At 39.0% G+C, this 27,290-nt stretch overlaps 1 protein-coding gene across 3 annotated transcripts in view; it reads right to left on the bottom strand.

Moving 5' to 3' along the window:
• Window positions 1-27,290, bottom strand: part of EYS (eyes shut homolog) — a 1,026,188-nt gene that overhangs the window by 593,880 nt on the left and 405,018 nt on the right. For all 3 annotated transcript variants that reach the window (XM_067468024.1, XM_060752827.2, XM_067468032.1), the window contains 2 exons: window positions 21,665-21,862; window positions 13,051-13,172 (listed from right to left, as the gene is read on the bottom strand). In XM_067468024.1, the coding sequence (XP_067324125.1) occupies window positions 13,051-13,172; window positions 21,665-21,862 (320 nt within the window). The remainder of the gene's footprint in view (window positions 1-13,050; window positions 13,173-21,664; window positions 21,863-27,290) is intronic.

Here is a 27,290-nt window from a genome sequence, read left to right as displayed (position 1 = left end):
TCCACATTGATCCCGTTTCAGATGCTTCAATATAATGTACACAAACTTTGGCCTCATATTTCAAACTGGTATTGAAGTGACTTAGCTGTGCAGATGATTACAAAGGAAATAATGGAAGTGGCTTAAGTTCTGCATGTTAACTAGCTACAGAGCACTGATACACATTTAGAGTTTTATGTAATTCACTTTTCTGAGTGTTTGTTGTCTACCTGCCGCAGTTAGAAGTTAGCGTCAAACTGCATTAAATGATCAGTGTAGATGGGGCCTCTGCTACATGCACAAGATTATTAAAATTCTATGTATAAAATTGTTTCCAGGGTATGTGTATATGCAGCATAAATGAATTTTGTGTTTAGGTGCAATCTCCAAGTCACCTAATTATATAAGTATATACAATATACAGTATAAGTATTGGTTTCTAAAATCCAAAATACTTCTGGTCCAATCATTTCAAATAAAAAACACTCAACCTGTAGTCTTATTGCTGTCTTGCAGGTACAAGTCATCAACACCATCTTGTGATTATCAATTTTTGAAAGGTGTTTATGAACCCTACTGTCCATTCTTATGGACAACACTAAATTTTGTCAGATTATTCAATATAATTCTAGCAACAACAAAGCCTACTGAGGAGACCTCGCCTGGAATACTATGTCTTGTTCTGAACACGACAATTCAAGAAGGATAATGGCAACCTGGAAAATGTACAGAGAAGGATAACCAAAATGGTCAGGAGGCTTAACCGTAGGGGTTGCTGCTGAGGGAGCTGGGTATCTTTAGTGTGGAGAAGACAAAGTCTAAAGGGATCATGATAGATATGTCTGAATATTTGAAAGGATGTCATATGGAAGATGGAGCAAACTTCTCTGTTGCTCTGGGTTCAATTTGCAGGAAAAGAGATTCCACCAGGAAGTGCTTCCTCACACTAAGAGTTGTTTGGCAGTGGAATATGCTGCCTCAGCGTATAGTGGAGTCTCCTTCTCTGGAAGTTTATGGACAGAGGCTGGATGGCCATCTGATGGGGATGCTTTGATTGGCTGTTTCTGGATGGCAGTGGGTTCAACAGGATGAGCCTTGTTAGTATCTTCTGGCTCCATGATTTTTTTTTTTTAAAAAAATCAGATTAAGTCACATTTCCAAAACTTCCTCCTTCCTAATCTGTAAGTAAATTGAAGAACACCCTATGACGCAATTTGATTTCCAACAATTTTTTGAAGATGGGGTGGGACATATTGGCCAAAGCCTGCAGGAAGAATTGCATGCTTCCCATGCTAGTATGGAATACTCTAGCTGTAAGTCCCATCCTCATTAATCAGTTTGACTATTCAGAGCCTGTCATAGCACACTGATGGCCTACAATTTTCACCATATGTTCAGCTGGTTTGGTGCCAACTAAAAAAACCACTGGCCCATTTAAGAGAGTCAGAGAAAAGGTGCCAAGTGGCTGGGGAATGCTTAATAAAACATCAGCTGCTTGACAGCACAGCACTGTCCGCTTAGTATTTTGTGAGGAGGAAAAGGAGAATAAATGAACCTCTCTGCAAATTAATGATGCAAGGGTGTTGGCTTTTGCCTTTTATGGGTATAAAAAAGCAAAGACATAGGCCACAACTCCTATTCACAATTATTCTTAACCGCATAGCAGAGATTCATACTTTTTTTAAAAAAAGAAAGAAAAATTGAATCATTTATCTGTAACTTTCTGAGAATGAAACCTGATCCGTAATTGCAATTCCCATCTTTAAAAATAATGACTGCCATACTTTATTTTTAAAAATCTGGATAGAATATGCTATAAATCTGGATGTCCTTAATCCAATGGAGACTATGTTTTTAGACTTCAGAATCTGTAGCCAGAGACAAAGTGTGTACCCTTTTGCATAAATAACATAAAGTGCTCAGACTGGAAAAACGAAAGGTAGCTGGTCTTTGGTTTAGGACTATATAAGTTTTTTCAAACCTGATAAGGAAGCCTTTTCGCAAAGTTTTATTAAACACTGTGAGATCGGTTTCCCCCTAAAATATATTCCCCAGATCTCTGCAATTTACAGCACAGCTGCCATATATGAAAAAGCTGTCCATTAAGGCAATTACATTTCTGTCAATTCATCTGTGAATTTTATTTGATTCTTTCATGTTCATGCAAGAAGAAAGTAAGCTAAAATAACTTTTTAAAAATAATAATAAGAGGGACAATATATTACTACTTAATGTCTGGCTGCTCTACAAAATCATAGCCAAGTTCTATGACTTCATTCTTGAGTTCTATGTTATAGAATATCAGTGAATATTTAGACATGGCTGTGTTAGTAGAGAATCTATAGCTAGAAATAAACCACTTAAAAGTGTTTGCTCCTTCATTATTTATAAGCAAATTGATTAATAGTATACTGCAATTTAAGAACAGGGTTCATGGCTCCCACATGATTGTTTCCCCCTGCTTTTCTCGGTTATTCTGTCGTCTCTTGGATTTCTATGTGCCTTTTATGAATTTTTTTTCCATTTATTGCAAAGTTTGCTATGGAATAAAATATCATCACTATAACTAGTAAATCAGGAAAAAAATACTACTTTGGATGTCACAGAAAATGTGTTCCAGTATTAGTCTTAAGAGCCAATGGATTCGTTTGCTTCAGTTTAGATGTGTGAAATAAATCCAGAGTACTGAGTAAGATAAAGGCACCCTGAGGCATTACTATTCAACAACTCACCAGCACCAAGTCTTCAAAACAGCTATTGCTACAAATGTGCTACATGAGATAAATTTCAAAGAGCTGTGTAGTTTTCAGGGGTGTCTGGGAAATATGGGGCTCAAACTGAAATGCATGTGTGCATTTTACACTATGTGTTATGTGAGATAATGACCTAAACAGTACATGAAAAGTCAGGTAATTATCAATATGTTTAAATGGAAATAAAAAAAGACGTTCCATTCTATCTATACTCTTAGCGATATGAATGTACTATAACACAAGGCAGAAGTGATTTAGGTCCCATCCATGCTGCCAGATAATGCAGTATAGGAAGTTCATTAGCCTGAGGTGTCCAAATGACACACCAATGCTAATGCATTTTAACCTGAGATAAACGTTTTAATCCAGGTTTATGCTGGGTTAGAAAAAGCCCTGCAAACATCTAGATCTCTCAGGAATATACACATTTTGCAGGTGTTGTGGCAGTGGGGACTGGCATCTGAGTTTGCCATCATGCACCCCCTAGGCACAGCCTCCCCCTCTTTCCTTTCTCCTCTTTGAACTCGGAAATGGGAACTGTGTGTGTGTGTGTGTGTGTGTGGTGCATGGGAGGGGTGGGGGTGGGGAGCTGGTGCCACAATCAACTTCTTTGGAACCCTTTTCATCATGGATTTCACCAACCTTCCAGTGATATATATTTTAGGTTTCAAAGGTTTTGCTAACCTTCAGTTATTTGAATATGTATTAATCTTAAAGGAAACAGTAATCACCCACCAACCTGTTCTGCCCACCAATGAATCAGGGGTTCAGGATACACATAGCAAAAAAAGATCTCATGAATGTGCAGATTGAAATGTGTGGGTTTTTTTAAAAAAGTAAATGAATGCCTAAAATAGGTGCTTTCACTTTGAAAATGGAGGAATATTGTGTGTTCTAACAGCACCAGGAATTAGGTGAAGATGTGCATTCAGCCATTGTCAGTCTGGGATGAGGTAATAGGATGTTGAAGCAGCTATAATAATTGAACATAGGAAACATCTACATGGGCTACTTTTCATAGGGTTGATTCAACATGGCAGTACTCTAATCTGACACAGGGGTGGCTATGTTGTCCACATCCATCCAAAACACATCACCCAGTGGCAACCTTTACCTATGTTGTGCTGTGTCACCAGCACAGCTGTAGTCCAAGAGCTCCAAAGATCTCCTGGTGGTTTCTGGATGCCTTTGCTGTAACTCTGTGTTTGGAGAGGGAAGGGGGTCACCTCCTTTCCCTCCTCCCTTCTCCAAGTTGTGTGGCACCTTTGCTTACATTGGCAAAGGCTGGCAGTGGCTATGCCCAGGAAACTTAGACAAGCTCCAACACTACAGCACTTTTGGAAAGAGCGAAAAACTTGCTTCTTTCTGCAAACCTTTGATAATGTTTAAGATAGCAGCCACACTATCTTTAGCCAGGGAATGCTAAATTGATTGTATGAATCTTTTAATTAATGCCTACTGCCATATTTTATTTATTTTATTGCTCTTATTAACTTTAAATTTCTAGCTTTAAATGTGTTATTGATTTTAGGTAACGGTAAAGGTTTTCCCCTGATATTAAGTCCAGTCGTGTTCGACTCTGGGGTTAGTGCTCATCTCCATGTCTAAGCTGAAGAGTTGGCGTTGTCCATAGACACCTCCAAGGTCATGTGGCCGGCATGACTGCAAGGAGCGCTGTTACTTTCCCACTGGAGCAGTATATATTGATCTACCCACATTTCCTTGTTTTCGAACTGCTAGGTTGGTAGAAGCTGGGGCTGAAAGCGGGAGTTCATGCCGCTCCCCAAATTTGAACCTGCGACATTTCGGTCAACAAGTTTAGTAGATCAGCTTTTTAGCCCACTGTGCAACAGGGGGCACTGGTTTTAATGATGACATATTGTATTTTATGTTGTGTGCTTTGTGAACCACCCCGAATACATGTGGGAGATGGTGGCAGGGTATAAATAAAGTTTATTATTATTATTATTATTATTATTATTATTATTATTATTGACACAATAGCACAGTTTTCTTGTTTTTCTGTCTAAATTGTCCAGTTCTGCCTTTGTCCAGTTTATGATGTACATCTTATGACAGGCATGGCCTAGGTGTTTATGGCCTTGATGGTGTTGCCTCCATTGAGCTTGCTTTTGAGAATTTTTCTGACCCTTTGAATATATTCTTTACTGACCACAGTTTTCACATGTTCATGTTTGATGTTGTCCAACTGTAGTATGCCCAGATATTTATAGGCCTCTGACTGGTGACAATTTATTGCTTGGCCATTGGGCATATTTATGCCCTAACTTTGAATTATTTTTCCCTTCTTCAGTGGCACTGTCAAACATTTGTCCAAACCAAACTCCATGTTGATATCTGTGCTAAAGATTCGGACAGTGTTAGTCAGAGATTGGATTTCAGTTTCAGTTTTCCCATACAGCTTCAGGTCATCCATGTACAGCAGATGTGAAATTTTGTTACCGTATATTCCGGGGTACAAGACGACTTTCTAAGCCAGGAAAATCATCTCAAAAGTAGGGAGTCATCTTGTGCCCCGGCATAAATTTTGTTGGATCATTTTTCCCTCGTGTCCCTCGCCCTTGGCGTCCCTGCGTGGTGGAGCCTGAGGAGGAGGGAGGGCGGAGGGAGGGAGGGGGCGAGGAGGAGCAGCGGCAGGCTTCGCTACCAAGCTGGCAGCATGGTAGCCTACTGGGCTGTCATCACCCTCGCCGAAATTGAGTTGGCTCCGCCTCTGCCCTCTAATCCCAGAACAGGAGCAAAAGTCGGTGGGGTGGGGGTGGGGCCTCTGGCTACTCCGGCCCCACCCCCCGCAGAGGGCCCCGGCCCCGGTCCCACCCCCCACTCCGGCTTCAACTCCTGCTGCTTTACCAGACCGGCGGGGGGTGTTTGCATGCTGTGCTGTCCCCTCCGCCACTGGTCTGCTGCTAGCTCCGCCTCTGGCCTCAAAGCCAGAGCAACTGCCGAGGGAACCAAAATCGGAGCGGGGAGGCAGTGGGAGAAGAGGACCCCGCCACTCGCGGCCCCGCCCACGCTCAGGTTTTGGTTCCCTCGGCAATTGCTCTGAACTTGAGGCCAGAGGCAGAGCTAGCAGCAGACCAATGGCGGAGGGGACAGTACAGCATGCAAACACCCCCGCCGGCCTGGTAAAGCAGCAGGAGTTGAAGCCAGAGCGGGGGGGGGGGGGGCGGAACCGGGGCGGGGCCCTCTGCGGGGGCGGGGCGGAGCAGCCAGAGGCCCTGCCCATGCCCCTCCAGCTTTGACTCCATCCTGCAGCAGCTGTTCTGAGATTGAGGGCGGAGGCGGAGCCAAATGAATGCCGGCGAGGGTGAAGACAGCCCAGTAGGCTACCACGCTGCCAGATTGGTAGCAAAGGCTGCCGCTCCTCCTCCTCGCCCCCTCCCTCCCTGCACCCTCCCTATGGCTTCTTCTCACATATTTATACATGGCTCTCATCATGTCTCCTATCAGCCTTCTCTTCTTCAGGCTAAACATACCCAGCTCTTTAAGCCACTCCTCATAGGGCTTGTTCTCCAGACCCTTGATCTGCTCTCTCCACCCTATGACTTCCTCTCACATATTTATACATGGCTCTCATCATGTCTCCTCTCAGCCTTCTCTTCTTCAGACTAAACATACTCAGCTCCTTAAGCCACTCCTCATAGGGCTTGTTCTCCAGACCCTTGATCTGCTCTCTCCTCCCTATGACTTCCTCTCACATATTTATACATGGCTCTCATCATGTCTCCTATCAGCCTTCTCTTCTTCAGGCTAAACATGCCCAGCTCTTTAAGCCGCTCCTCATAGGGCTTGTTCTCCAGACCCTTGATCTGCTCCCTCCTCCATATGACTTCCTCTCACATATTTATACATGGCTCTCATCATGTCTCCTCTCAGCCTTCTCTTCTTCAGACTAAACATACCCAGCACTTTAAGCCGCTCCTCATAGGGCTTGTTCTCCAGACCCTTGATCATTTTAGTCACCCTGTTCCTCTGGACACATTCCAGCTTGTCAGCATCTCCCTTCAGTTGTGGTGCCCAGAATTGGACACAATGTAATTCCAGGTGTGGTCTAACCAAGGCAGAATAGAGCATGGGGAGCATGACTTCCCTGGATCTAGACGCTATGCTCCTATTGATGCAGGCCAAAATCCTATTGGTTATTTTTTTTTTGCCACCGCATGACATTGTTGGCTCATGTTTAACTTGTTGTCCACAAGGACCCCAAGATCTTTTTCACACATACCGCTCTCGAGCCACGTGTCCCCCATCCTGTATCTTTGCATTTCATTTTTGACAGAAAACTGGAAAGCTCTTATTGACCCAGGGTCCCCGTTCCTCTTTTCTGATCTCTTTTCCCCTTCTAACAATTAAACATCACCTGGCTGTGTACTTGAGAAACTCTAAAACAATTCAAGCTGTCACGGTGATTTAAGGATGAAGACATGTCAAGATGTGACCAAGTAAACATCTGCCATGCCAAATGCTACATTTCTGAAGGATGAGGGTCCAACCTGCCCCTCTCTTCTGATAGGAGGTCCTGATTTATAAAGACTGCTTATAGATAAAAATTCTACAAATGCTTTGCCTTCACCTCAGTACTCATAGTACAAAGCCTGACTTCTATTTGCGTGCAAGCTTCTATGCCAACATACATGTAATCTGAACCATTTAAAGCCTGCTTTCATACTTGCCAGCATGATGTAAAGGACCCAGAGTGTAAATGAAATTCAAGGGAGGAAGAGCAATTGTAATGTCCAATATAAGGTACAATATCCCCTCATAGGAACCTGCATGTCAGAAGCATTTGAATTAAAATTACCATATTGAATTCAAATCTGATTTTTTAATTTTTTTTATTTGGTGTGCATTGGAAGAGGGGTGGTCTTATACGGCGAGTATATCCCAAACTCTATATTTTAACTGGAAAAGTTGGGGGTCGTCTTATACGCCCAGTCGTCTTATATGCCGGAATATATGGTAGATCTCTGAGACATTTGATAACCGAGGTTTGTTTTTTGTAAGATTGTTGACAGAGGGATCATGGCAATGATGAAAAGTAGTTATTATTATTATTATTATTATTATTATTATTATTATTATTATTTGAAACACAACAAGATGAGTCCACGGCAGACACTCTGCTGGCTGTTGTATTGGATCACACGTCGGACACTTCCCAAGTCTCTAGGACTGTGTGATGTATCAGCGAATAATGTGTGCAGATCCCAGTAAGGTGGCCTTCTGCAGCTGGCAGATGGTAATTTTGTCAACGCTGATTGTGTTTAAGTGAAGGCCAAGGTCTTTAGGCACTGCACCCAGTGTGTCAATCACCCCTGGTATCACCTTGACTGGCTTGTGCCAGAGTCTTTGCAGTTCATGTCAGCTTTTCCAGTTGATTCTCTTCAATCCTGCTGTCCCCTGGGATTGCAACAACAATACTTGGTTTTTTAACATGATCATGAGGTCAGGATTAATGTGCTCCAAAACTGTCTGTCTGAATTCAGAAGTCCCAGAGGAGTTTGACATGTTCATTTTCTGTAACTTTTTTCCGGCTTGTGATCCCACCAATTCTTTGTTGCAGTCAGATGGTATTTGTGGCAATTAATCATCTGAGCAACGGTGTTATGCCTCTGCTTTTAGTCTGTCTGCACGATCTTGCAGCAGCTGAGAATTTGATCCATTTTTTCATCTGCTTCCTTGCAGAGTCTACACTTGGGATCTGTGGTCGACTTTTCAATTCTGGCTTTGATGGCATTTGTTCTAATGGCTTGTTGTTGGGCTGCCAGTATCAGGCCCTCCATCTCCTTTTTCAAAGTTCCATTTTCTCCTTTTTCAAAGTTCAATTTATTATTATTATTATTATTATTATTATTATTATTATTATTATTATGCCTTTCATCAGCATCAAGATGGTTTGGTGCAGCATGGAAATGCCATGGAGTTGATTCTTACCCACTCTGGGATATACTGGCCATGTAGATATGCCCTACACCTATATGACATAGTTGAAAAAAATGAGACCAATACATCTTTACCATGAAAAACTTTTAAAAAATGTAAAGAGGAGCCTTGCTTTGATACTGACTCTCACTGTCTTTTTTTAAATTGTTCCCCCTTTATGTTAAACCTTGCTTGAACTAAAGAAATGCTGTATTCATTTTAAAAAGGTTAATAATATCATACCAAAGGCAGCCTATGTCACATAGCATTGTGTCACAAGTTGATGTAGTAGCTTGCTTGGGTGACCACTCCTCTATTTTCCAGATGAAAGTCCCACATCCCTTTAATCTGCCTTCATACTTCAGCTATGGTGGTGCCTTAATCCATCACATTGACAGTACAAGTGAACACTATGCACTTCACATACACAGAAGATGCCATAAATTCTTTTAAAAGGCATTAGACAAATGGTTCTTACTGCTGCAAAAATAACACCACCCCACTCATTCAGACTTGTCCCATTCATGGGAAACCCATATGAACTTGTACAATACTGAACTTAGCAGCATCCATCTTCTTCCTTTACTTTTCTAGTCAGGCTTTTGTATCTAACAGAGCATAAAGACAATATCCCCATGTATATTCTTGATGAATGATTTGATGTACAACAGTAAGCTTCCAATCTCACATAGAAGGAAGCCTGACTGAACAAAAAAAGATATAAGAGAATCGGGCAGCATCATTGAGACTAACAAAAGAAATTTGTAACATCATCTCTCATGGAGTCCAGTTCATGCCATCCAATGCAGTGGACTGGAGCTCATGCAAAATTATGCTTGAAATTTATTCTTCACAGTTAGTCTCAAAGGTGATATAGGATTCCTTTTTATCATTTTATTTTTTTGCTGAGGTATGTCTTTGAATACCTCAGTAAATTATAAGTGTGCTTTAAGGATAGAATTGGGTTTTGAGAAATCTAATATATATATATATCAAAATCAAGGAATTACTATTAGAATTCATTGCCTGTGAAGTATTTTGTTACTATTATAGTTACAAAGTTTAAGAGTAACTTTTTATATTTTGTTATCATCCCCATAATAAATCATGAGATTCAGAGCCAGCTATTGAATTATGAAATATTATTCTTTCACCACTTACTGAGAATATACTACCAGAACTGTGTGTGTGACCACAAGTTCTCTGGTAACTAATGGTGACCCTATGAGAAGGAATACTCCAAGGTAGTTTTGCCAATTCCTTCCTCTGAAATGTAGCCCAAATCACTTAGTATTTGTCATCTGTCTCTCATCCAAGGCTGACACTAATTAGCTTTCAAGATCAGACAAGATCTGGTGCCTTCAGGGTATTTAGGTCCTTAGTAGAACTATAGGACAGAATAAAAAGTTAAATTACAGTGCAAGAAGAGTGAAGTTGCCCCTTAATAAATTACAATAATAATACAGGTAGACATTTACATGGGGGAAATGAACCATTCCAAATAATTGCATTTACATGGGGGAAATGAACCATTCCAAATAATTGTTAGTTATTTGTAACTAGTTGAGTCTAAGCCATTTATATATTTATTTACAGTATTTATATACCACTTTTCTCACCCCCTGGGAGGACTCAAAGCGGTTTACAAAGAGATAATGACAAAATTTAATGCCTTATATATATAAACCAAATCACAAACAGACAACTATACAGGTCCATCCTAAATGTACAAAATTGAGGGGTTATTTTTTTTTTGTAAAAAATCAATATACGTTATACATATCACATATTATTCCTTTAATAAAAATCATAGGATTGACATTAGTTGGAAAAAATTAGCAAACTTGAGCTGAATATAGGGAATGATTATATGTTTGCATCTATGTTTATTATATATACTAAATTTATATCTTTGATTATGAAATCAGTAAACCAGTCGGAAGAACACAGATCAAGTTAAAAGATAAATAAATAAATAAATAAATAAATACAATTTTGTAAAAAAAAAAAGTTGATATGGTGATATCACGCTGCATGAAATACACAGTTTATGCATTTTGTTTTTTCCCAAAACTAATCAAAAGTCAAGCAAAAGACTAATACACAACCTATTCCCACTGAAACACAACACGTTATCTACGTACGTGTGTGTTTTTATGCCTGCAGTGAATGAATTCCCCTAGGGGAGAGTGTTCTAATATTTTCCCCTTTCTCTCTGGCCTGGCTTTCTGAGAAACAATGACCCAGTGGGGATTTTATTGATTTGCTAACTATGTCACAGTCCATTTAAAATAAAATGGTGTACGTTTTTGACAGCAAAAAATGACAAATGACTGTAGAAAGAGAAGGGATAGATTTGAGTGATGGTAACAAAGCAATAACAACAAAAAGCCTCTCAGGACATATGAAGAAAACAAATGTAAATCTGGTGCTGTAAGTGGGACTGAATTAGGCTTTTGATGATAGGATTTCATTGCCAAAGAAAGCAGAGATCACGAGAACAATTATTCCCAAAACAGAGGTAAGCATCAAACTTGCAAGTAATATTCCATTTATTCCTTTTGCCCCTTTGGAATGTTTTTCCCCAAGAGGAAAAGTCAAAGTAGGCACACATAATTTTGTGCTACACTGAACCATTGGAAGCCAAGTTCCTGTTTTCAGTAAGGTTTTCATAAATTAAATCTGAAATCTTGTATAATAGTAATGGTAGTGCCCTTACCAAAAATACAAGGGTCATTTTGAAGTAGAAATGTTCTGGACTGGTTCTGGAGGCCATAGAGGTATCACTGACCAATAGTGGTGGTAGGGTGAAGTTTTCATGGTCTAGCTAGACTGAAACCACCACATTGCCTTTCCTGTCACTGCTACAGAGCTCCTGGATAGCTCCTCATAATTCTTTGGCATTTTTATTGTAATCAGAAAAAGTGTCCATGTAAGGGTCTTATGTCTTTGTATGAGGACTAAAATGTGAATAGGGCAGTATTGCAACACCAGTGTTGAGCAAAGGCTCAATAGATTAGTATGTGGGGTACCTAGCAAAGTGATCAATGTCAGATTCACAATGGGATAATGAACATTGGTAGAGCCCAATGCACTCTGGGACAATCTTGCTAGTTGTCCTGATATGTATTCTTAAAATTCACTAGAAGAGTTTCTTGATGTTTGTGAGAAGTTAAACAACATAGACTGGTTGCAAATCAACCATGTGAAAACTTTTGTACAGAATAAATCCCAAATTACAAACTGCAAATACTTTTATCAGTACAAGAATCTTCTTGGAAAGATTTATCAACATTTGAAAACATGTTTTTGACCATTCTCCATTTTTTTAAAAAAAAATCATTCCTGCCTTGTGTTAGTTTTATATCTAGTGCATTGGATACATCACAGTAGAATAATATGAGCACGGCAGCAAGCATTGAAGCAGGAGTTAAGACAGTGTGATTTTCAAACCAATAATTACATCTGCTAGCCTGTAAGGGTATGGTGAGATACCACTAAGCACATGTAAATGTCCTTTCCTGTCAGCTGAGCAAGTGAAACCTGCCCACAGAATTCAAGTAAATTGCTTGTAGAATGGAAACACTTCTCCTCAACAAGGCTCTATCATTGTAAAAAAAATCTCTTCCCAAACACCTTCAACAATATCCCATGTAGCCTAGCAAATATTCCATGTATAAGTTGATAGACAGACAAAAATTCTCCCTGTCAAAATCCAATCCTATTCTTTTCTCCAACTTCCATCTAGGTGTCTTAATACTGAAAATACTGCTTCTCTGTCACCTACATTATTCTACATTTTTGCAGTAGATTTTAATTCTGGACTCCTAACGTGGGCTTGCGTTTTGTCACAACTAATTCTAGAAATAATATCTTTTTCAGTAGCAAGTTTAAAGTTTAAAAAGATTAATGAATGTCCCCTCCATCAAGGAAAACTACGCATTGAGATGTTTAAAAATGGCTGCTTAATTTAGCTGCAGAAATGTTAGCTCCTTCCAAGCTTTAGCTCAAATGCTTCAGTTTCCAGGTTAACAACCAAATCTGACAAATTAGAGATAGTATAATCTATTGATTTCAATGAGCTTCACCATGCCTAACTCTTCATGGGGAATCTTACAATACACTGTCATCAGGAATTTGTAGAAATGGCTTTGGTGGTATGCAGATTCAGAGGAAAATTTGGAGAAAGGGAGGAACTTGTAAGCAGACATGGGAAGGAAAGGGAGGGGAAAATCATGTTAAAAAATAAATTCTTTGTACAAAATTAAGCTCCTCAGAGAGACAGTGTAATTTAGGTCTGTATGAAGGCAACAGTGCAAAGGATTACAACCCAATAGCCAGAGTTGACAGAGACACACAGATTAAGTATACTAACCAGATGGAGATCCATGCAAGTAGAATTGTGTTTACATGCATTACTAAGGCAATCATCAATGTCTTGGTCACATTTTGGTCCCGCATATCCAGGGTTGCACAAACAATAGAAGCCATCAACAACTGCAATAATGTATTTGAGAAACAAAGTATTAATCATTGTTGAACAGTGGTGCATAGGAATTAAGACAAGAAAACACTTATGTAAAAGCTTTTAAAACTTTAAAATACTTTTAAAGTTAAAAGTATGTGCCATCCATGACCAGTTTTACTCATTATGAGTAAACATGGGAAAAATTGGTCTCTAAGGTCCAACAACAGTCCAAATGAGAGTCACACATACTAGCCAAATAATGCCATGCTCCTTGATCTGATTCAGTTAAGAAGGATAGAAATGTATCACTTTCTCCACACCAACTCAGGGGATATCTTTTATAAGTATATATCTCTATATAGTGGCTAACAATCTTCATGAAATCTAGACTTATATGCAGAACATAGTTATGCTTTGACTATACACACACACACACACACACACACACACACACGTGTGTGTGTGTGTGTGTGTGTGTGTGTGTGTGTGTGTATGCATCTATTTTATAAAGCAGTTGTCAGGTCAAAGTGTATCAACATGTATTTTTAAAAGGTATTTTGAAATAAGATATATTTAGAAATACACTGTCCTAAGGCCTGTTTACATGGGCCAAAAACCTTGAATCAGAATAGAAGTCTTTCCTTGGTGTCCAGATAACATACAGAGTTTTCTAACCCCCAGTGCAGGATAAAGATGGTTAAACCAAAATTTACTTCATGCTAGCAGAAATCAAGGAATGCTCTGGGACTACCTGAAGCTCAAGAAGAAGTCAAGAAAATCTGGGCTGGTTCAGATAAATCAGCTCAGTTGTTCACGTGGACCAGGGGCATCATCTATCCCCCCCCCCCGCACTTAGACACCATCTCCCACCCCCTTCTTTCTCCTGGTTTCATGGGCACTGGTGTCCAGATATAGCTAGAAGGTTTCCAAAGCCCCATGGCCACTGCCACGGAGATAAAGGATAAAAAGTTAAGTGGGGCTGAATTGCATAAGACCTGACTAAAAAGTTGGGATTTTGGCCTGCCACAGCAGCAAAATGGAAACTGCATTATGGTAACTGTCCCCAGGGCTAGACCACAATGTTACTCCACATTTTGTGGCCCATGTACATGTTGCTTAGCTTAAAAAACATTGAGAAATGCAAATTTTGTGCAGTTTCATTAAGGTTTTTTTTTTTGTAAATGGCAAATCCAACAGGATAAAATTGGAAACTGGATCAAATCAGTGCTACATTGAACATTTCATAGACTTTCTTTGATTATTTTCCTTCAGTATGACATGAAAAATGCTTTTTATAAAAATGTTAAAAGAAAAAGAAATGTTGCAGAAATTCTTGTGGAGTTGTGGTATTGGAAATATTGCATGTTTAGTTGCAAAGATTTTCAAGGGAAATTGGAAAGTTTCCCCAACCTCCATAGCCCTTACACTTCAGTTAAATGCCAAGAGATGTCCATTGACCAGATTACGAGGAGGATTTCCTCTCAGCAGCAGAATCTGAGCCCAAGGGGGATGATCAACTTGACAGAAATTGATCCTGCTGAGCAGGAGCAGGACCCTCCAGGGATAGATACAGATAAATATAAGCAGAATGAGGATCCTCAGGTGGAAGAGCAGGACTTAACTCTTCCCACCTTGTTGCAACTCAGGGTGGATGGCATTCAGCTGCATTGGTTCAATCGGTTGGTGCAAAGAAAAAGAGAGCAGCTCTAAAGACTTGGCAGAATTAGAGGAAAGGGTTAATGTTTACAATAGCTCCTTTGCTAGAAGCAGTCACTGTATATGAAATGTTTCAGCTGGTAATCTTGACCCTTGAATCTTGGACTTTGTTATTGACCTTTGGAACAGACATTTGGATATTCTTTGTGCTTTGGGCTCTGTTTCGATCAATTCTATTGTGATCTCGGACTATGTCTGACTACTCTTACAAGGAATGGCTGCAGCTTCCTGACAGGATAAGGCATAATAGAGAATGGCTATTCTATAGACTTTTTTATATTGGGAATTTCATGTAGCCAGAGAAGTTATAGAGTGATAGGGAGGTGTGTAAGAGAAATGTATAATAGTTTAAGTCCAAAAACAATATTAAAATAAACTCTATAATGCTCTATGAATGAAATACAACACTCTGACATCCTGTTTCATGGGGAAAGAAAAACTTCAGGAAATTGAAGTATTCATTTTCATACAACACCAGTTTCACTTCCTTTTCAAAACCATACCTAATATTTCTACTACCATACTCATGAAAGTGATTGAGAGAAACGAAAGAGAATTAGAGCCAAGATGTCTAATCAATCAGTTCTCAGCAGTTTTAACCATTGAACATGAGTGGTCACCGAAACTGTATAGTGACTCTTCTCTTCTGCTTATACAATGAACCACTGGTTTAACAAAGTGAAATAAACCATGAAGAAGAACTTAGGACACATTTTTCAGAAGATAATATTTGTTCCTAAGGAAATCTATTATATTTTTCTGTTTCCCACCCTCTAAAAAACAAAAAAAAAACTATTTTCAGAATTTTCTTTGGAGATGTCCACTGTTTTTGTGCCCCTATCCCCCAAATACAGATATAACAGTCATAGAATTCTGCATTGTGGCAAAACACTGTTGATATTCATGGAGTGGCTCCATAGACAAGTAGACCAACAGGAGGAAACAAAAGCTGTGATACAGCTACTCTTAATAATAAACCTCTACATCCAGTATAGAATTTATACAAACCTTTCCAGCTCATTCCACACACAATACCAAGCTCTAGTAACATTGAGCTATGCATTAGGAAACAGCCATTAGACAGTTGTGTCAATAGAAAAGCAATCCATGCTTTGCTATTGACACAACCTCCTTGCTTAGGTGGAGGTACCACAGTTGGACAAGTTGGCCAGGGTTTCTGAGTTTTGGAGTCCCAAACACCTGAAGGATCCACAGTTGGACACCACTAATCATACTGAGACCACCAGGCTAAGGTTAGATAACCCTGCTCTTGATTATATGTTGCTTAGCTATATTTTTTTCTCTTCTCCTCTGTTATTTATTTATTTGAATGTATTGTCAAAGGCTTTCATGGCAGGAATCACTAGGTGTTGTAGGTTTTTTCGAGCTATATGGCCATGTTCTAGAGGCATTCTCTCCTGACAAAAGATTGCTCCAGGCACTAATAAGCCACACCAAACAACTGCCAGGTCATCAAATGCTAATCAAGGTGGTCAGTTGAAACATTCACACCTAGCTCCAACAGACAAGAGTTCTTTGCCCCACCCTGGTCATTTCACAGATATATAAACCCATTTTCCTAGTTCCAACAGACCTCACTCCCTCTGAGGATGCTTGCCATAGATGCAGGTGAAACGTCAGGAGAGAATGCCTCTAGAACATGGCCATATAGCCCGAAAAAACCTACAACAACCCACTATTTATTTATGTGTTTATTTATTTCAAACATTTGTACCCTGCCCTTCTCAACCCCCCCCCCCCAAGGGGGGATGGGACTCAGGGCGGCTTACATCCGGCACAATTCAATGCCATTACATATAAATAATACATACAGTAATTACATGTAAGAACACAGTAAATTAATTTTAAAATTAGTTTTAAAATAAAAAGTACATTAATAAAAATGCAGTAATACTGGCTTCTAGCCTTATGTAGAAACACATTCAGCGAGCACAACACAATTGGTAGTCTGTCCATAGTCCATTTTTCCATAACATTATCATCATTACCATTGTCAATTATCTGCCAGCTACCCAAAGACCTGGTCCCATAACCACATTTTCAATTTCCTCCTGAAGGCAAGGAGAGATGTTGTTGACCTGATTTTGCTAGGGAGCGAGTTCCACAGGTGAGGGGCCACCACCGAGAAGGCCCTGTCCCTCGTCCCCACCAAGCGTGTTTGCGTCAAAGGCGAGGCCAAGAGCAGGGCCTCCCCAGAAGATCTTAAACTTTAAGGTGGGACATAGAGGGAGATACGTTCGGACAGGTAAGCTGGGCTGGAGCTGTATAGGACTTTATAGGTCAAAACCAGCACTCTGAATTGTGCTTGGAATTGGACCAACAGCCAGTGGGGCTGACATAACAGAGGGGTGGTATGCTCTCTGTATGATGCTCCAGTGAGTACTCTAGCTGCCGCCCATCGGACTTGTTGAAGTTTCTGAGCAGTCTTCAAAGGCAGCCCCACTTAGAGTGCGTTGCAGTAATCTATTTGGGATATAACCAAAGCATGGACCACCGTGACCAGATCAGGCTTCCCAAGGTATGGGCGCAGCTGGCGCACAAGTTTTAATTGTGCAAAAGTTTTAATTGTGCAAAAGCTCTCCCGGCCACTGCTGAGACCTGGGGTTCCAGGCTAGAAATGTTAGATAGAAATGGCACAGAATCTAATCATGGAAAAGATACTGTTTGATGAACATGTGAAATATTCATAGCACCAGGGCAGTGACTATGAATGTCATGATACAACACCTAAGGGGTGTGATAATAGCTGAGTCATAACCATGTGAGGGTTATTGCAAAGCCACTGTCCCTTACTGATGACCCATCAGCAGGTGGCTATATAAGGACGATGAAAGAATCCACCTTTCTCTCTCTTGTATGACATGGTTTGAATATCTGCTTATGTTGTATGTGACTATCTGATGATTCTGATTTTTGGCAAGAGCAAGGAAATTGGATCTGTGTATCCTGTTTGTATATATTGCAAGGGTGAAGATTAAAACCTCCAAATATTTTGGTTGAAAACCTGAATCAGAGAGTTTACTAAACTGTGTGTGTAGATAAGGTCAGATGCTAGCAGTTGGATTCTGCTGATAGATGGCCTGAAGCATGTTTTTGCTGTGAAAGGACTCTTCTGTATTTTTGCTTGCTTCTGGGACACTTGCTATCTAGCTTGCAGCAGTTGGGGGAGATTGTGATTTGGAAACTATAAAACACTTCATGACCAGCATCCTGTGACATCCTCTCCTTTCCCCTCTCTTCCCTACAGATTATGATCCAATTTGAGGAGAGCACTTTTAAAGTATGGGTGTTGATCTTCACTTGATTTTATTATCTGGCACAAAAATAAAATATCTCCCTTTCTCCCCTATAAATGGAAATTGTAAAAACACACAAATGGCCATTTGGGTGATAACTTTTTCAGAATTTAGAATACTATTTTTAACAAAGAAATAATTTGCAATGGAAATACTTTATGTTGTGTAATGAATAAAAATTGTATTGTGTGATAATGCAACATGTACAAATGCAGCAACTACAAATACTTATTTTATGCAAACAACATTTTCACAAAGAGTCTCAAAATACCAAAAGGAAATGGGGGACAAAATCCTTCTCATAATGTGTTGACATGTCTCAAGACATCCTTTCTCTTTAGGGATAATAAAATATATTATTTTGCACTGTGATGCTTAGGTGCTAGAGATTCCCCCGCCCCCACTAAAAGTTTTCCCAAGGTGCCTTTTCCCAAAGGGAGAAGATCTGTGGTTCTGCATCTGCATGTGTATGTGTTAGTTAAGCCAATGAAAGAAACATTTATTTTCTAGAGATGCAATTTTCACACTGTGCCACTTTATTAAAAAGAAACAGTGCAAGAGCTTGAATTTGACAGCCTTGATCAGCTCCTCTCATGTGCTTCCATGTTTCAACCCAAGCCCCCTGAGCTAACAATCAGCCCGTCCTCTTTTTCATCATTAGAGATGTAAAAAGAGAAGTATCTTTAGAGAGCTACATCTGTACAAGGGACCCAGTGACAGCAATGATTGCAGTTCTTACAGGCAGAGATTTATTATAGCCTCACACAGGTCCCTAGGTTCTTCATTATCTCTAAGATTTACCATGTAATCTATGCTGTCACTCAGTCTCTGCACATGTAACTGCTATTACTCTCATTAAATGCTTCAAGCCCTTTGTTCCAAGAATATTTTTCTCTGACTACAAGGCAATGCAGGGATTTTTCTTAATTTGCAGTTTTAAGTTGGAACGGAAGCAGAGCACCTTCCCTCCCTTTTAAGTTGCAAATCAAATCTCAGTAGCTATTTACTTTAACAGGTACCCACACTGGAAACTGAACAGTAAGATTTAAGGAAGGGACATCAAACAATTTTAAATTATGTATTCAATATTCACATCTATGGGAATTTAAACAACTGCGTGCTGCAATAGGGGTGGTGGAGGAGTTATGCGTGTTGATGGATCTATGCCACATGGTATACTAGATACAAGTCTGGAGTCTATCATGAGAAATAAATAATATTAACCCAGATCTATGGTCCTGAGCAAACAAATGGGTCAATAAACACACACCCATGACTCTTCTCTCTTTGCACACATACCAGTTCTAACTATGAATTTTGCAGATTTAGCTGCATATTCCTTGCAATATGTATTTGGGACCAAAGGAGTTCAAGAATAGAAAGGCCAGTTTGTCTCCCAGTATTGATTATAGTGTGGCACTTTTTCTCCCATGCCGTATAGGCCTGGGTAACAACGGAAAAATTTGTTTCTAAAATCGATTCGTTTTTTGGGGGTTTTTCCGTTTCGTTATTTAAAATAATTACAAAATTTTCCTTTTAAAAAGTTCTATATTTATGAAATTTCGTAAATGTGAAAAAAATTACACAACAATAATGAATCGATTTCCGAAACAATAACGAATCGATTCGTTAATGGCGGACGCGACCGCGCAATACGATAAAAAACCTCCAAATGGGACAGGGGGAACTTCTGAAGCTTAATTAAACCAAAAACAACTATAAAAACCCTTAGAAAACCAAAAACAACTATAAAACTTGCCCCAGACATGCGGAAATAATAATGAAACGACCTCAAAACGATAACGAAACAAATACAATAACGAAATACAAAACATTTACGAAACGATTTAAAAATTCGTTTTTTAAAAAAATTGCTCCAGACTGGTTTGTTATCGTTTTGTAATTGAAAAAATAATGAATTTTTTAACGAATTATGAATTAACTAAATGAAACCGCCCAGCCCTTATGCCGTAGCCTGATGGAATTATTGCTCCCTGATGATGTCTGGTGAAACAAGCAGCCTGAGTCAGCCTCTCGGTAAATATGATGATGACAATGACAACAACTTGGGTGGTGGTGACAGCCCTGCATCTTTTCTCTCTATCACTGTAGCTAGATGGAATGGTTCCTGTCATGTGATGGAGGAAGGGATCTGATGGAACTGGATGTCACAAATAATGTCATAACTTCCCATATTCAGCTGGCACTCCCATTGTAGTCTGTCAACATGCTAGTGACTTATGATCTTCTAAGTATTTTACATTGTATGTGAATGCAAAATGAAGTAATCTTATACCAGTCTCCCTACCATCCTCCTCCATAGCTAGCAGGTGCATTGAGCAAAAGAAATCTGTTTAGATGCTGATTAGGGTTAACGAAGATGAGATTTTCGGACTCCTCCCACCAGTGAGTGAGGCCACAATTATGATTTTTGATAATGTTCCTTTATGGAACCTTGCACTTTGATTGACAGTTTAACAGCCTTCCTTCAATGTATTGTCGAAGGCTTTCATGGCCGGAATCACTGGGTTGTTGTAGGTTTTATGGTCTGTATGACCATGTTCTAGAAGCATTCTCTCCTGACATCTCACCTGCAACTGTGGCAAGCATCCTCAGAGGATGCTTACCACAGATGCAGGTAAAACATAGAGAATGCTTCTAGAACATGGTCATACAGACCAAAAAATCTACAACAACTTACAACAACCCAGCCTTCCTTCATTTGATGAGGATGCTGGCCATTGAGGGGGTGGGGGTGAAGGAGAATATACCTTTTTGACAAAAGAGTCACAATCATAATTGTGTTGTGTTTCTGAATAAGGAACAGCTGTAGGCTCTATATTATAAATTAATAACAGAAATACAGATTGTTAGCTCACACCTTTTTTTGAAAATCCTACTCTAACCATGCATACAAAAAAGTTACATGTTCACTTTTCAGAATATGTAATACTACTGCTTGAGAAATAACCTCATAAAAGAACTGGAAAGATAACATACATATGAATGAGCATGCAAAGAGTTAAAAGTCAGTAACATTACAGGACATCCCTCCTGCTCAGCCAAACTTGGTGTCATTCATCTTCATGATCTCATTCCAAGCGACATTCATACATATTGCAAACAGTCCCATTGCAAACAGTCCTTCATTGCTGAATGGAGCATCTTTTTAAGTACCTGAAAATTACTCACCATCAAATATATTGGACAAAAGGCATTTGGGCTAATTGAAGCATCGGAAGCGACAATTCAAAAAATCTCATTAGAATTTCTCATTAGCTGGTGTTGTGACCTCTGGAAACATAAACCTCTGTGCCAGAAAATGAGACATTCTGGCAAACTCTCCTTCCTTCAGAAACAGAATACCGAAGTGTAGCTGGAACATACACACTAGTAAATGTTGCCTGCTTATCTCCCTGAAATGATTCAGATTCAGTGACAAGGGTGCTTTGAATGATAAAAGGAGCAATTGCACATATTGAACTCACCATCATAACAATATCCATGGAGGCAAGGGCTGGAACTGCATTCATTGATGTTGATTTCACAGCGGGGGCCTGCAAAACCCTTCTTACACTGGCATTGAAATCCAAAGGGAAAGGAAGCCAAATCTCTCTCTTTTAGACATATAGCTCCATTCTCACAGGGATTCCCAGCCTCACAAGGCCTGAATTCACAGTTAACACCTAGGGGGAAAAGAAGAGAAAAGCTAACACCCTTTAATTAATGAATTGGTCGTCTTGGCTTTATATGCCATATGTTAGGTAAGACATTGCTTTCTATTGGGCCCAACTAAACTGTCATTTATTTATTAGGGTAGACATTAAACAAATTATATGCAATGATAGTGAGGGGAAGTTATGAATAAAATTCTTGTGAACAGGTTATGAAATCCATATTAAAACACATTTTGATGAATCTGAAGAAAGGTACAATTACCTGAAAACTGATGTTTTCCTCCCTGCTATATAAGGTATTTGAAAACACCAAAGTACATGTCATTTGATCTGATTTAAGGCTCATTAAGTAAACATTAAAATGCAGACTTACCCAATTTGGGTTCTGGCTATCCCCATGATGTTTCTCCTCTTCTGATAAGTATTGTGCATTAAACTGGGTTATTCGAATTTAGTCTCACATTATAAAAAAAATGATGTTCTCTGGAGTTTGCTTGAAACTGAAATAACTGTTGCCTTGAGGCAGTGTGGACAGCAGGATCAATCCAATTCAGGCTGGTCTGCTGTCCACATGGGACCCTGCTGCCATACCCTTTCTCTCAACTCATCAGTGCAAGGAAAAAAAATGTGTGTATGATCAATTCTGAACAGAAATAAGATTATTTCACATGTGATACCTGTTTGCCATCAAATTTCTAATTTGTTACCTGAAGATAGCTGAAGATGCCTTAACTTAGGATAATATCACACAAGGCAGTACGTCCCTATCACATGATGATATGGGTATTTTGCTCATAGTCTGCCTTCTCCTGTGATTCTTCCATCCCTACCTGTTAATTGATAAAACCCACCAACAAGTCCCTATATTGCAATATTCCCATCACCTTCTTTGGTGTAATGTTCTGGCATATCAGCAGTAAAATGACATCAGGGGGCAGGATTCTCCCTCTCTCCCCCTCTCTATGCCCAAGCTGGCTGTTTTCCTTTCCTTTTATTTCATCTTTTGTCTTTATATTTGCCTTCTTTTGTTTTTAAATGCTGAAATTTTACAATTGTGCTAAAATTAAAAATTTAAAAATAAGGAATTGTGGTTTTGCAAGATTTTAGGGCTACAAAGTTATGTGGAAGTATGATCATGGCACCATGAACTTGTGAATCATCTCGGTTCCACTAATGAAGAGAGGTGCGATATTGAGGATCCTCAGCATGGTATGTGTCTGTTATCAATGCTAATACAACTGTAGCAGAACTGCTGCTTTGTGCAATTAAGTTCTAGCAGCTCACTGGCAATATGCAGCAACTTTACCATTGGCATGAGTGCTTTGCACTCACCACAAAATTATTGATTTATTAGAATGCCATAATGCTATTACACAACTTTCAGTTGGCACAAGAGACAGTAGTTTTTGTTTAGTAAATTTCTGCCTCACTGTTCATCCTAGAATAGCATTCCAGAAGAAAAGAATGTGAGATCTCAAGATTTCAAATTCTGAGAGTCTATTTATCTTCTTAAGTCTAGCCTAGCTGTGAAAAGTATGAAAATAATTCAACACAGTGACACTTCATGCTGCCTGGGATCTGGCCCAGTGTTGAATTCAAGGAAAATCAACCTCTATTGTCCAAACGACTGTGAGCTGTTCTCTGCTGTAAAATGCTGCACTTATTTATAAACAATAAAACCTTCTTTTAAAGCAATAGTTTGTGCTAGAATTGTTGAGGCATGAATCTGTTTGAGGAAACCTGGAATGACTCCAGCTCAAGATCCAATCAACAGGATATTGTATTGATTGATCAATGAAGCTCAAATCTTCAGGATGTCTCTGTGTGGTAAAATGGATAAATCAATTTCAGAAGAAAGAGTAAGGAAAAGGTTACAAAGGTGGAGACCTTCACTTTGTTTCATGAAAGATATAGGGTATTAAAGGTTAGCTACAAATGATGTCACGAAAATGCAGCAAATGCCAAACAGGGATGTGAGAGTTACTGAATCCCCAATGATATATATCTTTTAGACTTTCATTAGTCAAGCTTTCACTGACAAGAATGTTGCAGTGAAAATGAAGAAAAGGGTTAAGAATGAAGTACTATATTCTTTGATACCCAATGATCTGGAGATCATCAATGTGATGGAATCATGGGAGTTGTAGTTTGGTAAGATCTGTGGACAACAAGTTGAATATGAGCCAACAATGTCATGTGGTGGCAAAAGAATTCAGCTTTGGAACTCCCTGCCCAGGGATATCAGATCACCCCCCTCCCTCCTAACATTTAAAAAAACCCTGAAAACTTGGCTCTTCGAGCAAACTTTTGGAGCCTCAGCATAATTAGACAAACTTGAATCAGAAAATGACCTAGGAACGGCTAAGGCGACGGAACGGATGAGGACTAAACATGACGACATAGTTTTAAAATTTTTACTGTTCAATGTTTTGATTGTCTTTTAGATACATTGTAATGTGATGCTTTTATTTTTTTTATTGATGTATGTATTATATACATGGCATCGAATTGTGCCAACTGTTCGCCGCCCTGGTCACCTTTGGGCTGATATGGGCGGAGTAGAAATAGCATAAATAAATAAATAAATAAATAAATAAATAGGCCTGCATAAATAGGAGTATAGTGTCTAGATCCAGGGAAGCCATGCTACTCCTCTATTCTGCCTTGGTCAGACCACACCTGTTCAATTATGGGCACTGTAATTGAAGGGAGATGTTGTCAAGCTGGAATGTGTCCAGAGAAGGGCAACTAAAATGATCAAGGGTCTGGAGAAAAAACCTTATGAGGAGTGGCTTAAAGAGCAGGACATGTTTAGCCTGCAGAAGAGAAGACTGAGAGGAGGCATGGTGGCCATGTATAAATATGTGAGGGGAAGACATAGGGAGGAGGGAGCAAGGTTGTATTCTGCTGCCCTGGAGACTAGGATGTAGGACAATAGCTTCAAACTACAGGAAAGCAGATTCCACCTGAACATTAGGAAGAACTTCCTAACTATGAGAGCTGTTCAGCAGTGGAACTCTCTGCCCCAGAATATGGTGGAGGCTTCTTCTTTGGAGGCTTTTAAACAGAGGATGGATGGCCATCTGTCGGAGCTGTTTCAAATGGGATTTTCCTGCTTCTTGGCAGGGGGTTGGACTGGATGGCCCATGAGGTCTCCTCGAGTCAGTTTATCTACACATAAAATGCTTATGAAATCAAATTGAACTCAAGTTAATGATCTATAAGTTCTAGAGCCACATAGGTCTTGATGAGACCACACACCTACTTTTTAAAATTAAACATGCTGTACTTTTTTCCTTCTATTTGATAAACAAATAGTGTTTGCTGAGACTGTAGAATTAACAAGAAACCTTGATGTTACATGGACATTGCTCCATCGTACATCATATTAATAAGATCATCCAGGCTCATTGTCAGAAGGAATGCTAGCAGATCAAAACGGAAAGGAAATTTTAGATACATAATTCCATCTACTAGGACTTGAAACAAATGCTAAGTCTTTCTAAGGAAGTGGATTTACAAGATCTAATAAGATATATCTCAGAACCACAGTTTTCCTCCAGTGTCTTATTGAAACTCAGGCTGAAAAAAAACTCTTAGCATCACTGTGATTTATGAGTTACAAGAAATAAGTAAATTAGATTTTCACTTTAGTCAGAAAGCATAATGCAATGGGAAAAAAATCAAGAATCAGAGTATTCCTGGTGGATAAAAACCTAATTAAAAAGAAGCTGACACACTCCCTAGTGAACTCTGTTTGTTCTTATTTAGCACAATAATTTTAATAGTGGGAAAAGTTAATACAAACGAATCTCAGGGTACTACTTATTACCAGAATCCCATTATTTTAATTTTTAATATTATCTTTTAGGTTGCTTTACTAGAGCATGTTTTCTATTTTATTATCCATTAGTACTTTGGAGACTGCCATCTACACTATGCAAACTAAACTTGTGTTAACATAAATGTGGGCTTTCCTCAAGGATTTCTGGGACTTGTAGGGAATGAGGCCTTTATTGTTCTAATAGAAGGAAACGACTTTTTCAGGGTTTCCAGAACAGAATGCATTATGTCTAATCCATTTTAAGCTTTCAAGAGTAATATAATCCTCTGATCATTTTTAGGAATTTCCCATTCTCCCAAAACATACATGAGCATTGTTTTTCTTCAATATCATCCTCATGAGAAATAATGATCATAAGGTAGAATATGATTTCTATGGTTGTCATTATCTCACTTTTTACTTGGTGAAATATCAGCTTCATGTAATTGAATGCCTCAACTTGATTAACTAATTACATTTTCTAGAGACAGAATTTATTGGCTTTTTAAAGTACTTAGGAGATTTCTACCATGTATTTATACAAGTCCAATCAGAGATAAATTCTACAATATTCAATGGGCTTACTCCCAGGTAGAATGTAAAGGATTGCAGGTCAAGGAAGTGTGCAATATTTCTTATTGTACAGTTATATACTACTTCATCACACTAGAAAATGAATCTACTTTAAATCTGGTTTCTGTCTCCTGCAGAATTCTGAGGTTTATAGTTTAGGGAGGTGGTTAAAGTCTCCTCTCTAAACTTCAACCCCAGAGTTCTGCAGGAGGCAGAAACCAGATTTAAAGTGGATTCATTTTCTAGTGTGATGAGGTACAGAGCTAGCCCTCACTAGAAAATGTCAGAGAAATGAATGAGATCATAAAATACAATTAGGAGTAAAGAAAAATACAAAGCAAAACAAAAACAAACAAACAAATTAGTGTGATAAGATGACTAACCAGATGCTGATAAGCTACAAGAAATTTAATAGTTGTATAGTCAATACCTTTCTGCTTATTTAAAGAAGCAAAATGAATCATGTCATTTAAATGATGTAATTATGACGGATTATTAATATTTGGGGATTCAACATTATTAAATTAGCAAAATCAAGATTATACCATTTATTTACTTTTTTGTTTGATTTCCAAAATAGTTTTCTTTATAAATCTTTGTAAATTTTATATGTGTGTGCAAGGAGACATAATTTTACTTTTTCTTCCCACTGTGAGTATAATTCTCAAAAGTCTGATGCTTTTGAAGATTATTTGACGGGATTTTTATCTGCAAGCAATTCACATTTTTTGTGTGTGCAGAAAAAAAATTCTCTGCTTTCTACAGAGAAATAACATTTTAGTTCAAAAAATGCTGTTTTCTCTATCAACAACCCACAAACATTTCTTTATGGAGAATATGTCCTGAACTACAGCCAGCCATTTACACTCACTGGGATTAGGAATGCAAGGAAGTGTGTACGTTTTTCCTTTTGTGAAAGTGGAAACACTGCAACTATCTTAAGATACCCTCCCCCCCCCCCAGCATATATGCTAGGACGGATGCTGGATGCAACCCTCCAGGGTCATTTAGCTGCCTCCCACCCTAAACTTTAGACTTAGG

Source organism: Anolis sagrei, chromosome 1 (genome assembly GCF_037176765.1).
Source record: "Anolis sagrei isolate rAnoSag1 chromosome 1, rAnoSag1.mat, whole genome shotgun sequence".
Taxonomy (NCBI): domain Eukaryota; kingdom Metazoa; phylum Chordata; class Lepidosauria; order Squamata; family Dactyloidae; genus Anolis; species Anolis sagrei.
The sequence above is the reverse complement of the archived record's forward strand: the minus strand, read 5'-3'. Positions and strand labels throughout refer to the sequence as shown.